General features: G+C 33.9%; 1 protein-coding gene across 3 annotated transcripts in view; it reads right to left on the bottom strand.

Annotated features, from left to right (window-relative positions):
- Nucleotides 1–16,788, bottom strand: part of NCAM2 (neural cell adhesion molecule 2) — a 529,034-nt gene that overhangs the window by 43,364 nt on the left and 468,882 nt on the right. For all 3 annotated transcript variants that reach the window (XM_058731784.1, XM_058731785.1, XM_058731786.1), the window contains 3 exons: nucleotides 14,418–14,537; nucleotides 10,432–10,553; nucleotides 583–763 (listed from right to left, as the gene is read on the bottom strand). In XM_058731784.1, coding sequence (XP_058587767.1) covers nucleotides 583–763; nucleotides 10,432–10,553; nucleotides 14,418–14,537 — 423 coding nt within the window. The remainder of the gene's footprint in view (nucleotides 1–582; nucleotides 764–10,431; nucleotides 10,554–14,417; nucleotides 14,538–16,788) is intronic.

Raw genomic sequence — 16,788 nt, 5'->3', positions numbered from 1 at the left:
AAGACATGTCACAATAATCATGATTGGAACTCAGAATTTACACTTCCTTCTATAAAATTACTGTTTCCGATTCTGTGTCTCCCTCTCTCTCTGCCCCTCCCCTGTTCATGCTCTGTCTCTCTCTGTCCCAAAAATAAAATAAAAAAAACGTTGAAAAAAAATTAAAAAAAAAAAAAAAAAAAAAAAAAAGGGGCGCCTGGGTGGCGCAGTCGGTTAAGCGTCCGACTTCAGCCAGGTCACGATCTCGCGGTCCGTGAGTTCGAGCCCCGCGTCAGGCTCTGGGCTGATGGCTCGGAGCCTGGAGCCTGTTTCCGATTCTGTGTCTCCCTCTCTCTCTGCCCCTCCCCTGTTCATGCTCTGTCTCTCTCTGTCCCAAAAATAAAATAAAAAAAACGTTGAAAAAAAAAAAATTTAAAAAAAAAAAATAAAATTATAGAAGAAATATATATAAAAATATCTTTATATATATACAAAGATATATAAAATTTTCCTTAATTGAATATTAAGGAAAAATCCACAGGAGTTGCAAAAAGTTGGTATCCTATTTGTTTTCATCCTAAGAAAGCATAGAGTTTTGCTTACCTTTAATAATGTTGGGCTTTGGTGGCATGCTGAACTCATAGACTGTCGGTTCTGAATATCCCAATCTGTTGGCGGCTGTAATTTGAACTTCATACCCCATTGTCCACTGTAGATGCTCCAAAATAATGTGGTCTTTATTTCCCTGAACCTTTTTCTCTAGCCACTGATCTTCTTTATCTTTCTGTAGAGGCAACACAAATACATTTTGTAAATACTCATACACTTAAGTTGTGGTTTTTAAAAAATTTAATTTATCTTCAGGTGGAACAAATAGTTTTATTAATAACAAAAAAGATATTTTACCATTGACAGGGATAAATAAAGTTGCTTTATCAATGAAATCATTTCTAAGAATTTTCTATAAAAAGTGTAATGTTTTTATTTTAGCCAAAGGGTGATGATTTCATAATTAAGTCTTGACAACTCAGTGGTTGATAATTCATCTTTGTTGATTTTATTTTTATTTCACAGACATCAGTTTGCTGTTTAGCCACTTTTTGACTGTTAATAGTCATATAAACAGAAAACATTCAACATGATTTATAGAAAAAGCCTAGTATATCCATTAAACTAATTGCCAGAGACTATTGCTTAAAATTTGAGGTGTGTGTTGGGGGACATAAAATGTAGCCTGGATATTTTTTATATATGTAATTTACCACTAGTATTTTTATTATTCTGGTGTTTTAGATTCATAGTATAACAACATATAAGAAATTATTACCTGTTAAAAATGTTACTAGCATCAGAAAAAAAAAATGTTATGCTCCCCTTGAACATACTACACTTAAATCCTGATTCTTTTTCTAAAATAAATGCTTTAAATAACATATTTCAATTACCCTTTATTTGAAAAATATACTATGATTATAATTAACACAGAAAGAGTTTATATATATATATATATATATAATTTAATGAATTATATATAAAGATTATATATATGTAAAGAGTATATATATATATGTATATGTATATATATATGTAATTTAATGAATTAAACAATTTTAAACAATGTTAACATTTGGTTGTGCCATGTTAACCATTTAAACACTGGCAAGTTCCTTAACTTCTTTGCTTTATTTCTCTCATCTCTATTACAGAATAATAGTAATCAGCTGCCTTTGTCAGCTTTCATATGGGAGCAGTGAGGAAAATCAAGTACTTTGGATAGTCCAGGGCCTTAGGGATCATAAACACTTAACTAATGACAGCTATTATTAAGGAGAACCTATTTTCATAATAACTGTATGAAAATAAAATAATATTTTTCTACAATGATGTCTTTAATAAATCATTACTGCAATTGTAAACTTGAATTTCCCAGAGACATGATTGTAAGTAAATTAGAGCCTGGCCATATTAATAGATAGGTAGATAGATAGATAGATGATAGATAGATAGATAGATAGATAGTTGATAGATAGATAGATGGTACATAAATGACATGTAGAAAATATTATATCTTTTTAACCTCAGAGACAAGCCCAGTATTACTTTATGTTGGGCCAATATTTTACAATGTGTCTTTAACAATAAAGCATAACAATGTTTCCCCCATTTATGATGAAAAATGAGGATTTATGCTCCAAAATCAAGTTAAATGCATGACTGCATTAAACTGATGGACTACAAACATGAATTATCCATTCAAAGGAGACAAGAAGACATTATTATTTTGATGCCATACAATGATTCTATTTTCCTACTTAATTATTTTTGGTTACATAGAAGTTTTTTTTATTTTTTTTATTTTGCACCACCTATTACAAAGCCTATTTTGATATCTCTTCTAAAACTAAAGATACTAACACCCCTAATGAAGCCATGGGTTTCAGGAAAGCACCTAAAAGTTTAGGATAAACAAGAAGCATCTCCTTTGCTTTTTGAAACTTATCAATGGATTAAGTTTATATATTGTTTTCCAGTACTATTTAAGGTATTATGAGATGTACTGAAAAGGCATTGGAAAACTGAATAGTTTGGGCCAGGATATTTGTAAACTGGAAGTCACTAAATGACTAGCAAGGCTAAGAAAAGAAATGAAGTGTGCTTTTGAAATGCTTAGGACAGCTGTACCAAATAGCCATGATTTTCCCAACACCTTTCAATTCATTCATCAATTGTTCATTCAGCCTTTATTGGGGAGTGGGGCTATACTAGAACTATGAACACAATAGTGAACAAGACATATACAATACCCTCACCTTGGAGTTTACAAGCCAGTCCAAAATAAAGACATGAGCTCTTTGAAAGACCAAGGATGCTCTGGGAGCATTAAAGAGGGAAATTCAATAGAGTACAGGGACTAGGAATGTCTCCTCTGGAGAAGTGATGTCACCCTCAATGGAAATAACAAACTCTAGTGCCATTTTTCATTTGTCTTAACCTACTAATAAAAAGAAGCGATCTTCTTTCACAGAAGTATAGATGCAAAAATAAACACAATGGCTGAAAATCTCAGAAAGATGCACAACCACTGAGAGATATAAAAATGTACACTATAGGTTCATTATTTTCAGTAAATGTAAAAACACTGTAAGTATTGACCAAAAACCTAAAGCTAAAAACATTTATTCAAAAATAATTTTAGATGATATTGTACATATATGTGCATATACATATACATCCATACATAGACACAATAAAATCTATATAACAAAAATCTGATTATTCTACACTGTATATAGGAAGGAGGGGGTGAGAAGCAGGTGAACTGAAAGGTTAGATAAAGACAAGAGGTATACAAAGGAGTAGAGAGTTTCCCCTACAGCCTTCATTTTATTCCAATAAATTCCGTAAATTCTATGTAACTATTTTTATTCTCATCTTGGTGAGAATGAATATTTTTGTGAAGATTCAGAATCAAGTTTTGCTTTGAATCTTAGTGGAGATGTGGATTACCCAGGATAAAATTTATTCTTCAGAGGGATGGATAGACTTCATGTCCTTCACGTAATCCTCAAAAAGCCTATTTCTGGGAATTGAGAATTTGAAGTGAAACTTCCTGACAAGCACAAGACATGCAGATAGTCTCTTTTGAATTACCCATCATTTAACTCTTAATTGTTGAAGCCCTTAGCATGATAAATTAAAAGCCCCTCCATCACTTTAGATAGTTGGAATGATGGCATAAGGAACCAAAGGGAGTTCTAATATTTCCCCCAATTTAAGTCAATTTCATTTTCCATTCAACATTAGACAAGGAGGCTTTTTAATCCCCTAATTGCTATTCCCAGGGAATAGGAAAAAAATTAAAGTGGGTGTTACCAAATACTCCCCTAGGTATCAAAATCTCAATTATCCATTTGTGGAGTGCCTAATTTACAGAATTTAAATGCCTAGGGAATAATTTAAGATAATCTAGATGCAAAATGTTCCCCTAGGTAACTTAATGAGATGATTTGCTGAATAGGGCTATTATTAATAAGCCAATTAAAGGTTGAAGGGCAGCTACTGAAAGAAAAATGGTCATTTTGTTTTGATATAGCTTCTCTTAAGCAATCTTTTTTTTCTTTTTTTTTTTTCAGAAAATAGATACGGCCAAATGACAGTTAAGAGCTTTCCTTAATAGTTATTTTAACATCGTAATATCAGCATGCAGGGAAATATTTGCCATAACTGTATGGAGAGGAGAACTGAGAAGAGATAAAAGAGGGTTTTTTTGTTTGTTTTTTTCTTTTGTTTTGTTTTGTTTTTTTGTAGAGGACTCCTGACTGCTTTTATTTATAACAGGAAGTAATTCACTCATCCTTCTTAAAGTCTCAGGAAATATATGGGCAACATCATCTTAAATGAAAACTAAATAAATATAATAACAGAGGGCAATAGAGGAGGTGAGCTTATACTAACTAGATTGATTTTAAGGTTCTTGTGACTCCCATGTGTTATGCTTTAAGATTTTCTGTTTGCATATAAGGTAGTTTCTGGTTCCTGGATTTCCTGGTAGCAATGATTCAGCTATTCAATACTTGTATGACTTTACAAAGGGCCCCAGAATTCTCTACAGTTCCGTTCATTACTCTGAATATGAGAGAAGTGATTTAGCAATCATACACACACACACACACACACATACACACACACACTCATGCATGCACACATACACCCCAATGTGATTTGAAAAGATACAGACTTTGGAGAGTTTTAATAAAGTTTCAAATTCTACTTTATTTCCTTTTAATTGAAGTATAATTGGCTCAGATTGTAATTTCTCGGAGTGCCTGGGTGGCTCAGTGGGTTAAGTGACCTACTTCGGCTCAGGTCATGATCTTGCGGTTCATGAGTTAAGCCCCACATTGGGCTCTGTGCTGACAGCTTGGAGCCTGATTTGGATTCTGTGTCTCCCTCTCTCTCTGCCCACCCCCAACCCACTCACTCTCTGCCTCTGTGTCTCTCTCAAAAATAAATATTTTTAAAATTCCAATTTTTCTTTTCTATTATCCTGATTCAAATTGCCTTTGTTTCATGTCTTAAAGCTTGATAAATTTTTGTAAACTGGACCCTACTACTTAATCTATTGCTAGTCTCCATGACCCATGTGTTTCTTTAGGGAAAACTAAAATCTAATTCTCTTATTCATCACCTTCTGTGTTCTCATAACCCATAAAAATTCACCCAGTGCAAGTTTTTTTTTTCTCTTGCGTCCATTGTTTCTCATATTTATTAATCTAGTTATACAATTACTTAAAATTGTTCAACAGAGTCTTATTTACTCATTGATTCATTGATGCATTTATTCATTCAGGTAACAAGTAGTCTTTTTGAAGTTATCAATATGAGGATGAATAAAACCCATCCTCTTCACTAGCAGCAAAGAAAAATTATCAAAATCTTAGGACTCTTTAATGCCCATAGTTATTATTTGAAAATATTTCAAACTTATACTGATGGTTTTAAATAAATTTCAGAGTACTCACCTAAACATAAGTTAATCATAAATTGTTAATATTATTGATAATTAATCAGAAAATAAGGTATCTCAACAACAAGAATTCAATTTTACATTTTTTTAAATTTTAAGACCTTTTTCAAAATTATCTTTTCCTTTCTATTGCCATTGAGATACAACCTTCCAGACTCCAAATAGCTTAAGAAGGTCAATTAAGACTCAGAAACATATGCTAGAGCAGTGTTGCTAGTCCCTAAAGTAACTTCTTCACAATTGATTTTAAGCAACCAATTTTCTTTAGCCCTTCTTAGCTCAGGAAATTTATTTAATGTGAACACTAAGTGATAGTTATGATCCCATAGCTATCATCAAATTAGGAAGAAAACAGTGAAAAACTCATGGAAGCATGTAAAAAACTATTTATTAAATTATATGGAGTTACATTGACTCTACAAAATAGATGTAAAATATTCTGTACATAAGGTAACTTCTTTCATTTTTCCAAACACATTATGAGATTAATAAGCTTGTCTTTATTCTCCAAATACATGGTTTAATCCTACTGACTTACTGTTAGAGACATTAATTTTCCCAAAGAATCCACAGAGACATATAATTCTGCTTTTAGCACTCTAGTTCTGTTCTAATAAATTCTGTCTTCTTAATGAGTAACTGAAGAAAGCCATGTGCTCTATCTACTATATGATAACATAGAATAGTATGTGTTTCCTCATCTACATTAAGTTACACATTCTCTACTTTAGGATATGATTTGTCTTGTCCTCATCCCCATGAAATGCAGCTTCAATAATTATATTCAGTGTTTGCTAGAAATCAACACTCGATCTTGTTGTTTCTAGATTATAAAACATCTAGTCCCATGCACATGGGGAGTTGAAAGATAATGTCTAACGAGCAGTCAAGTGAAAAATCCTTATGATGTTGCTTACTTCCTAAATTCCACTATTTGGTTTCCATAGAGGTTCTCCAATTAAAGCATGCACTGCATATGGGTATATAATTTTTCAAGTTATTCAACTGCAGTTTAGTCCACTGTGAAATGCATGGAGTTTGACAAACAAATAGATGAAGTGGCTTGGAATCATACAAAGAGAACAGATGATTAAAAACCTTTCTGAAATCGTTACTATTTCAATACAAGTGCAAATATCAAGGCAAATACTGCTACAAATATCTAGCCACCAAATCTTGAACATGCAAGTTTTTAAATGTGAAGAAGTAATCTGTTGAGAAAGAAAGTGTGGAGAAAACTATCCCTTCCTAAAATCTGCTATTGTTTGGCTATAGTAACAGAATCTACATTGAATTATGGAATTTCCTACTGGACCTGTAAAGCTTGAAATTTATAGGATGGAGAAGGAAGAGGAGGAAGGAAAAAAAAAAGTAGAAATCTGGAAGTTATTTCAATGTGTGGGAGTAGAAAGCATACCATAAATGATATGGAAAAGAGAAAGTAGATCAGAATGGCTGTACTTTGGAGGCACAGAGTTGGCTAACTGAAGTGAGATGGGACAGTGTTTGAGGGGCTGATATAATCTCCATAGGCAGATTCTAATTCAACACTTAGTGCTGCGAAACTCTTCAGATTATAAAGTCTTATGTTCTGATATCTGTTCCCCATGCCCATCAAGTTACCCACATTCTGTAAGGTTCAGTTTGCCCATTAAAAAGTAATAGAAAGTATTACTTTATTTTTTGGTGCAGTTGACACACAATGTTATATGCATCTCAGGCGTTCAATCAACATAGTGATTCAACAAGTTTATACATTATGCTATGCTTACTGCAGGTATAGCTACCGTCTTCCCAGACACATCACGTCTCTATTACAATATCATTGACTATTCCTTATGGTGTGTCTTTTAGACCAGTGACTTAGTCATTCCATAACTGTGTTTCCCACTTCCCTTCACTTTACTAGTGGTATGTATATATATATATATATATATATATATATATATATATATATATACACACACACATATATATATATATGAAATGTATAAATAAACAAATAAATAAAAGTAGATATTCAAGTGTGAGAAATGCCATCCCTGAAACACAAAGGGATGGAGAGGAATTACTTTTATAAATCTTGCCATAAGAGCCTAAAATTCTGTTGCTAAAACAGTGTTCCATCCTAAAGCACTAGTAAGTCTGATAACACAGTCATTGATTATCAGTCAATGGTAGCTATGTTTTAATTATGCAACCAATTATTTTCATTATGATATTTAAAAACAAACCCTCTCGCACTTTTTCAAAGTTAGAAAGGGCTGGGGATTGGAAAGAGGAGGGGTATGGCAAGACAGAAGTAAGATGGAATTGAGAAGGGACTGAAACCTTCTTTTCCTGGTAAGATAAAAAATGATATTTAGTAAATAGCAGAAACAGGGCTTTGCTACTATTAGTTTTGGAGGGGGAGAGAAGGGAAAAAGAATTGAAGGTACAAATTTATTGAAAATCAAATTTGTCTGTGTTCCAATTTTAATCTGCTCTAGGGAACATTTTTGGTTTCAATAATGATCGGGGACACAACTGGCAATATAAAGAGTGGGGTCAAGGATACTAAACATTCTGTAATGGGAGGTAGATATCTGGATGGCCCACTATTCTACTGCTCAAAATGCCAATACTGTGTCCTTTGAGATACACAGGATTCATGACAGGTAACCATTGTTATGAACTGAATTGTGTTCCCCCCACAAATTTATATGTAAATCCCTAACCTCCAATGTGACTTTGTTAGGAGATGTAGCTTTAAAAGTTTTTTTACACTTGATCTTAGCCAAAAGGCCGAGAAGCGATTTTTAAAAGTTTTTTTAACGGTTATTCATTTTTAGGAGACAGAGAGAGACAGAGTGTGAGTGGGGGAGGGGCACAGAGAGAGTGAGATACAGAATCTGAAGCAGGCTCCAGACTCTGAGCTGTCGGAACAGAGCCCGACACGGGGCTCGAACTTGTGGACTGCGAGATGATGACCTGAGCCAAACCGACTTGGATTGGACACTTAACCAACTTGGACACTTAACCGACTGAGCCACCCAGGCGCCCCTCCAATATCCAACTCTTCAGAAAGGATATGTCAAACTTCACCTTTAGGTAAAAATTACATTTATAGAAAATATGTTAGACATATTTTTATAACTCCTTATTGCATCTCAATGTTCACCATGGAATTTTATTGGGATTACCTACAAATTCTTATCATCCACCTGTATTTTATGCCATAAATTCTTCTGGGCCCAATTGTGGGCCACAATCTGCATGTGAGGTCTATTCTCCCAGTCCAATTCATGAATTCTGTTCAAGCCTATGACCCATAGAGACTCTTTCCCTTCCAAAGAGTTTCCAGATGGTCAAATAAGAATGGCCATGAAACCTGGCTTGAGTAGCATGAAACAATCAAATTCATAGAAAGACTGGTGAGCCATTCAGAGCTATTTTAGGGTAGAGGCATGAAGCCTTCATAGACAATTAGCCACAAAACACCCACAGCTGCTCATCATTCCCAGCATGAAACCTGCAACAAAGAGGGGTCCTGGCTATTAATCTTAAATTTAAAGGCTGATGTCTAAAATTAATTATTTAAATATGTTTTTCAAAATCAAACTCCTTTTTTACCTAACCTTTAAAACTTAGATATTTGAATTAAAAAGACTATTAAATTTAGAAAATTATGAATTTGTGGGAAAATAGTTAAGATTCATCAATATACTATTAAGGAGCAATTACTTAAAAGACTATAATAAGCTAGGGAAGTATTAAAATAAGCGTCCAGGGGCGCCTGGGTGGCGCAGTCGGTTAAGCGTCCGACTTCAGCCAGGTCACGATCTCGCGGTCCGTGAGTTCGAGCCCCGCGTCAGGCTCTGGGCCGATGGCTCAGAGCCTGGAGCCTGTTTCCGATTCTGTGTCTCCCTCTCTCTCTGCCCCTCCCCCGTTCATGCTCTGTCTCTCTCTGTCCCAAAAATAAAAAAAATAAAAAATGTTGAAAAAAAAATTTAAAAAAAAAAAAAAAATAAAATAAGCGTCCAGTTAGCATAAACATAAAATTGAGACTGCATTATAGGGATCATCATAAATGTTAATAAATAAACTTCACAAAATTTAATTTAAAATTGTGTTTCACTTTTAACATATTCCACAGCAGACACAAATAATGAATGGTACTTATGGCAAAGTTGTTAAGCGAAGTCACTTTTAGTGGCCTTTGGTATAATTTTCAGCCAAAGGCAAAGTCCACTGGTCTACTTTCTTTACCATTCTGCCACCAGAAGATGTTTTTTATCTCCTACACATCTAAGTCCCGTGACAGGTCTTAGCTGTCCAAGATCCCATTTTAGCTAGTGTTATTAAACTTGAAAAAAAAAAAAAAAACAAACCTTCTTCCTCAAGCTCAATGTGGCCATAGTTTGTTAAATGTTGATTAGGGTTAATTTTTTTTTAATGAAATGATTAATACCGAACAATTAAGGTATTATTTAAGGCATTAATAACTTAATTCATAAAAATAAAGAAAATAAAGTAAGTATTTTGATACAATAGCTAAATAATTACCTACAATAACTAAAATTCAGAACAGGGGCTTAGCTTGAAGTTACTAATATCAAGCAGAATGGAAAATGAAAATATCCTGCTAAACTTGCCAGAAAAACAAGGGGAAAATGTTACTTCATTTCTCAAATGTTGCAAAGTTTAAAAATCACAAGATTTATACCATGTCATTATTCTGATGATCAATGATGCGATTTTACCCAAGAAAAGGCAAGTATTTCACAATTTACAATGATGAATTTCAGCAATGGACAATTAGCAGTCGAATTCCTATGAGAACTGTTTATCATTGTGTGCATTCTCGCCCAATATGTCAATGAATCGAATGCAAATTTAACGCAATTTGAAAACATCTTACAAACAATAATAAAAAAGGTACTTACACTTCTATATTTTACAATGTATTCCAAAATAGGAGCCCCTCCATCATCTTGTTTGGTGATACTGAGTTTAAAGCTCTTCCCACTGCTTGGCTGCCCATGTATGGATGGAGGACTTGGTTCACCTAAATAAGCAATACAACATCCTTGATTTTTACATGCATCTCAGAAACCTAGAGAAACTGAATTTCAATAAAGAGAACACTGTCATGTAAAAAAAAATGATTTAACCTGAATTTACCATTTTTCATTTGCCCTTTGTTGTAATAAAACCCTGATCCTTTCTCCCCACCCAAGAAACAGCAACATTCACAAATCTAGAAGTGACATGACAAAATCGTGATACCTGAGAACCAAAATATTATTTATATTGATGTGCAAATGTTCTGAGAATAGTATTGCATTATACAAGCATAAGCTTTATTTCTCATGTTATTAACAGTGCACAATACTATTTATTAATGTAATTTTGGCAACTATTTTGTGTATATGTATTACTACAAACATATGAAGTTATCAAACTATATAGGATATATACTTACCAGGAAAGATAATAGTTTAGCTATTATTTATCTGCTTTAATGAGTATTTTTTTAACGAGATACAGATTTGAATACAGAAATTTTATAGTATCCAACCAATAGACATGTGTTCCATCCAATATATATATTTTTCCTTCTGACTTCACAAATATACTTGCCTTTCATGTTTCTTCCCATGGAGGTGGTCTTATAACAAAGATGCTTGTATGTTTAATATGAACAGGATCTACTGAAATATAAGAGTTTTCTATACGAAGGATGCCATCACTGCTTGGCAATTTGGAACGCGAACTCCTTGCTACGTGTCACTTATGTGATGTCTTTCGGCAACACTGGCATCCTCTTCCCCTATTTCTTCCAATTCCTTATAGATATGAATATAGTAATACGGAGGAACTTTCACAGGGTATGCTTTCGTTTTCAAGGTTACATAGACTTGTAGTATTGGTCTAGTCAGAGGAATGTCAAGACAAACTAAGCAGAATACAGTGAAGATGATTTAATGCCTCCAAACATGGAGAATCTAGTTTTATTCTCAGCAGGTTATCTTTTTTTGATATGGTGTTTATAACCTTATGTAGTGAGTAGTTCATTTGAGTAAAGTCATATCGTTAAGGAAATATGCCAGCTGGGTGTGCTGACATGCAAGTAAATGGTAAATAAATGATAAGTAAATGATAAAATAGTCTTTACTAGGGTCATATAGAAACAAAGCAAATAGATGAATTTTGGAGTGATTCTTCATTAAAATAAATTAAATTAGTGTGCATATATTATGACATGACATGATTTCTATTCAATGTATTTTCAATAAAGGAATTAAAATGTCTGTAAAAAGCAGTACAATAATTTCTTTAAAAGACTTAATAAGAGATTATGGGAAAACCTAAATATTATAAAATGGATTTTATACTTGGTTGGTTTAGTATAATTTCTAAATTGAATTTTAGAACATTTGTGTTGTACAGTATAAGTTTAATAATATTGTAATCATATTATTTTAATAACAGCATTTTGAGATAATAATTATACAGCAGAAACTGCATTTTCAGTTAACATATGTATTTAAAATATTTATGTCTATATATAACCTTTACAATATACTAAATTTGTGGGGCGCCTGGGTAGCTCAGTCGATTAAGGATCTGACTTGGGCTCAGGTCATGATCTCGTAATTCCTGATTTCAAGCCCCATGATGGGCTCTGTGCTGACAGTTCAGAGCCTGGAGCCTGCTTCTGATTCTGTGTCTCCCTCTCTCTCTGCCCCTGCCGTTCTCACGAGCGCGCTCTCTCTCTCTCTCTCAAAAATAATAAATAAACATTTAAAAAATTAAAAAAAAACCCAATATACTAAATTTGTGATTCCATTACAGTTGCTACTTCCTTTGAAAGGAAAATAAAGTTCAGAACAAACGTAATGTCTATCAGAAAGGAATTGATTAAAATAATGGTTTCTATCCGCAATTACAGTGGAATGTTTATGCAAAAGTAATAATATAAATAACAATCAAGAAGTAATAATGGATAATTATGACACATTAAGTACTTTGTATATAATATCATCTTTTTTATTTTTTATTTTTTGAATTTTTGAAAGAGAGAGAGACAGAGTGCGAGTGGGGAAGGGGGAGGACAGAGAGAGAGGAAGACACAGAATCTGAAGCAGGCTTCAGGCTTTGCACAGAATCTATGCAAGGCTCGAACTCACAAGCTGTGAGATCACGACCTGAGCTGAAGTCGGTTGCCCAACTGACTGAGCCACCCAGGTGCCCCGCATATATCATCTTATTTAAACTTCAAAAAAATCTTGAGAAGCAGATAAAATACATGGGTATTATCAAATAAAACTAAGACCTGACCCTTAAAGTCTCAATGTCTAGGACAGAGGTCTGCAAGTCAACAGCAGGACATTAAGAGATTAGAAGCATCATAATTTTTAAAGAAGAGATAAAAAAAATAAAAAAGAGTAGAAGAGTAGAGTTTTATGGGTGAAACAACAAGGACGGTGTTCTATGAGTGAAGGGTAGTGTGCCTAATTAAAAGAGGAGAAAACATTGGAGAGGTTAGCCAAGGTCTCACTGGTCCTGCCTTGTTTGGGGATTGATGTGCAGTGACCTGGAGAGAGGAATCAAGAGAGAATGCACAGTACTTTGGAAAGAGAAAACAGTATGACCAAACTCAAGTTCCATCTACTGATGCAGACGGCGCTGTGGCCACAGAGGAAGGAGGTATGAGGAGGTCAGGCAGGCAGATGTGTGTGTGGACAGAAGGCGCAAAGGTGAAGGTTGGTGTTAAGGATTATAGGTAGAGAAGGGATAGATCTGTTTATATTTGCGTAAAGTCACTCCAGAATTATTTTGGTTTGAAAATGTGATTGTGAGTCAAGATGTATCAGTAGTCATTCTTGGGAGAAAATAATGAGGGGCTGAAAAAAGACATAGGCATCAGACGTGGAGAAAAGAGAAGACATCTGACAGATTTTATGAGAACCAAGAGTTGGTCACAAATAAGGGCAAGATAATTTATTGTGGCCAATTTGACTGTCCTAGTAGGTGTATATAACAAGCAGGGTGATGCATGGATTTTATAACAGTGTTTGTTGAGTCACAGTCAAATTTTCTCACATTTTCAAATTTTTTTTTTCAACGTTTTTAATTTATTTTTGGGACAGAGAGAGACAGAGCATGAACGGGGGAGGGGCAGAGAGAGAGGGAGACACAGAATCGGAAACAGGCTCCAGGCTCCGAGCCATCAGCCCAGAGCCCGACGCGGGGCTCGAACTCACGGACCGCGAGATCGTGACCTGGCTGAAGTCGGACGCTTAACCGACTGCGCCACCCAGGCGCCCCAAATTTTCTCACATTTTCAAATAATTTATTCAACATAAAGGAAACAGAAGTCTCTTCAAATTTACCTTAACTTTGTATAATTCAACTGATTTACAACACCCCAAAACAGGATAATAGCAGGAACAAGGCTACAATAGCTAGTCTTCTGTAGTCACCATGGTAATGGACTTATTTAGTGGCGCCTTTTTCTCACAGTTAGGGCCTATATAATTTATGGGATAAAGGCAATGGTCATGTCTCATCAAAAGAATAGAATATTGGACATGTTACATAGTCACTGTTTTTGCTTTCTCACAGACTATAGACTAAACCTTATAATCTAATTAATCAGACAGCAAATGAATAGGACACGTTGCTGATGGGGACAATTTCCCAAGAGTAGTTTCGCTGTATATATTGTAGTACACCTTTTCTTTTTTGCCTTGTTCCAGAGCAAAGTTATTTTTATAAATCTTAGATGCCACCATTTTCAGAAACCACTTCAGCAAAGACATAATTCACTCCCCCAGAGTATTGAAACACCTCCATGAATTTTAAAATCCCTTAAATTTGCAAGTGAAGAGAAAGGCAACAGAGAGCAAAACAGATGATTACTTACGAACTGGTAATGTCTGGAAGATTTCTACTTTACTGTAGTCTCCTTGCCCTTTTCCATTTACTGCTGCAACCCTGACTTCATAAGTTGTATTTGGTTCCAGGTTGCTCAAAACAACCATTGCTAGAGGAGGAAAAAAAACCAAACAATACGAATATATATGGATGTAAATATGTACATGTACATATATATATGCTTATGCTTAATAATTTTTAGTAAGTAAATGTATACTTTCATCGTAAATCTTTCCAAAAAATACTTGAAAAAATAGGAAATACAAATAAGAAATGATTTGTGAATAGTCCCCTTCTTCATCTCTATTTGAGCTTTCTCTTATGATACTTACACTCAACAATATATTCAAGAAATAAGAATGGTATAAATAAAACATCCTTACTCTGTGCATCGCAAATAATTTATCTACTTTAAATGGATTGTTTTTATGGAACTTTATGGAGATATGGAATTCAATAGACAGAACTCTGGCCTCCGGTATAAGATGTTTCACTCATGTCTGAAGAGTGTCACACCAAAGTAGATCATTTATTTGATAATCTCAAATCAAATTAAATTAGTTTTTAATGCTGGTTTGAAGGTTGTCTCCTCCTGTATTTGTTTCTGAATTTCTTCTCAATGCTATGCTTTATTAGACTTGGATTCAACATGACACCAAGAAGAGAGAATCTGAAAAAGTGCAAGAATGTAAATGCTATCAGAAACATCTCCTGGGTCATGTCAACCTCTTCAATTTGCCAAAAAAAAAAAAAAAAAAAAAATCTGGGTACAATTGCGGTTTTCAAAATCTCGTATTTTTACAAATTCCTCCGATGAAGCCAACAAAATCCCATAGATGCCTCTATCCTTACTGCTTTCACTAATGAGTGCAAACATTTACTAGTGGAAGTGGCAAAGCCTTGATAAACAATCAAAAGGAAATTATGTCTGGCATACATAATAAATCAAGTGACCAATTCATAATAGAAGATATAATCGATCATAAAATAAAAGTTTCATAAAAGGATCATATTTGTAGAGATATTGCTTTCTATGAACCATGACTGAAGATGGTATACATTCAATAAATTACAATATAACTTATTAGCATATTTTTGAAAACTAATTCCATTATAATACAGATTCTTTAGGTGATATTTTTTATTCTACATTATATGAATATACATCATGAATCTGTTTTGATACTTCCTTTTGTTTCATTATTTTCCCCAATATTCATTATCATGACATCTCTTTAGCTTTTTGATTATAATTATTTAAATCTTCATTGAATTATTTATTAAACTACAGAAAAGAAAAAAGTTTCTGAATGCACATTAAAGATTTTTTTCTAAAATACAGAATTTAAAAAGTATAAAAAATTATATATATATTTTTTACATGTATCTGATATATATCAGACACCTATTAATGGAAAAAAACATTCCAGATATCAACCAGACCTTATTTAATATAGTACAGATGTTCTAAAACCAGCAAAAAGATGTATTCCTAATCAGCAAAATTTACATTTGTATTTCTCAATTTCTCTACCTTGTAAAAAAACTGAACTTGTTTTTGAGAGTGCATTGCCTTGTCAAAGGCTCAGATTATAATATTTGGTGTCAAAGTCAAGGGAGGCCTTGTGGGAAAACACTGATGGTCAGGGATATCCAACTAATTAGAAGTTACAAGATTAAATGGGAAAACCCAGACCAAGGTTTGAATCCAACTGTTGCTGACAAAGTAACAATCTGTGAGCTTTTCAGGAAACCCAAATCCAGTTGATTAGTGACCTGGAATCAAGGTGTATATAATATTAGCCCGAGGGGAAAAATAGTTGTAACTGAGAGATTAGTGGGTTAGGTCATGCAGACGATGGAGGGAATCAAATTAAAAGTTAGAAAGCCGAGATCCTGAGACAGTGGAAACCTACCATCCTTGAGAGAAAGTTTCTGTTCAAGGTCAGCATAATAAGGAACTCAAGAGTTTAAAAGTCATCACATCTTATCAATTTTTCCAGTAAATAAATAAAACAAATCTGAAACCAATGTGAACTAGGCTTACTGTTCTGCAGAGATTTTTAAAGCTTTATGAAAGTGTATTTGTTCCTCAGGGCTTGTAACAAAATGCTTAGGCCCTTGGGCAGTCAATATTGTCATGGACCAGTCAGTGTTCAATGTGATATTAGGGAGGAGCCAGTGTTTGATTATCCTTTACTTTACCTTTATGGTGAATGACTTGGGGTAGCATGGGGACATGTAAGACGCAGGCAGATATTAGTCTGACTACAAAAACCTTTGCAAGAAGACACTATTGTGATGCATGCTTTAAAATCATGAAAAAAGTCATTTGTTTCTGAGACTCATTCCACCAGACT

Source organism: Neofelis nebulosa, chromosome 5 (genome assembly GCF_028018385.1).
Source record: "Neofelis nebulosa isolate mNeoNeb1 chromosome 5, mNeoNeb1.pri, whole genome shotgun sequence".
In the NCBI taxonomy this organism is placed as follows: Eukaryota; Metazoa; Chordata; class Mammalia; order Carnivora; family Felidae; genus Neofelis; species Neofelis nebulosa.
This window is presented reverse-complemented; position numbering and strand designations above follow the sequence as displayed.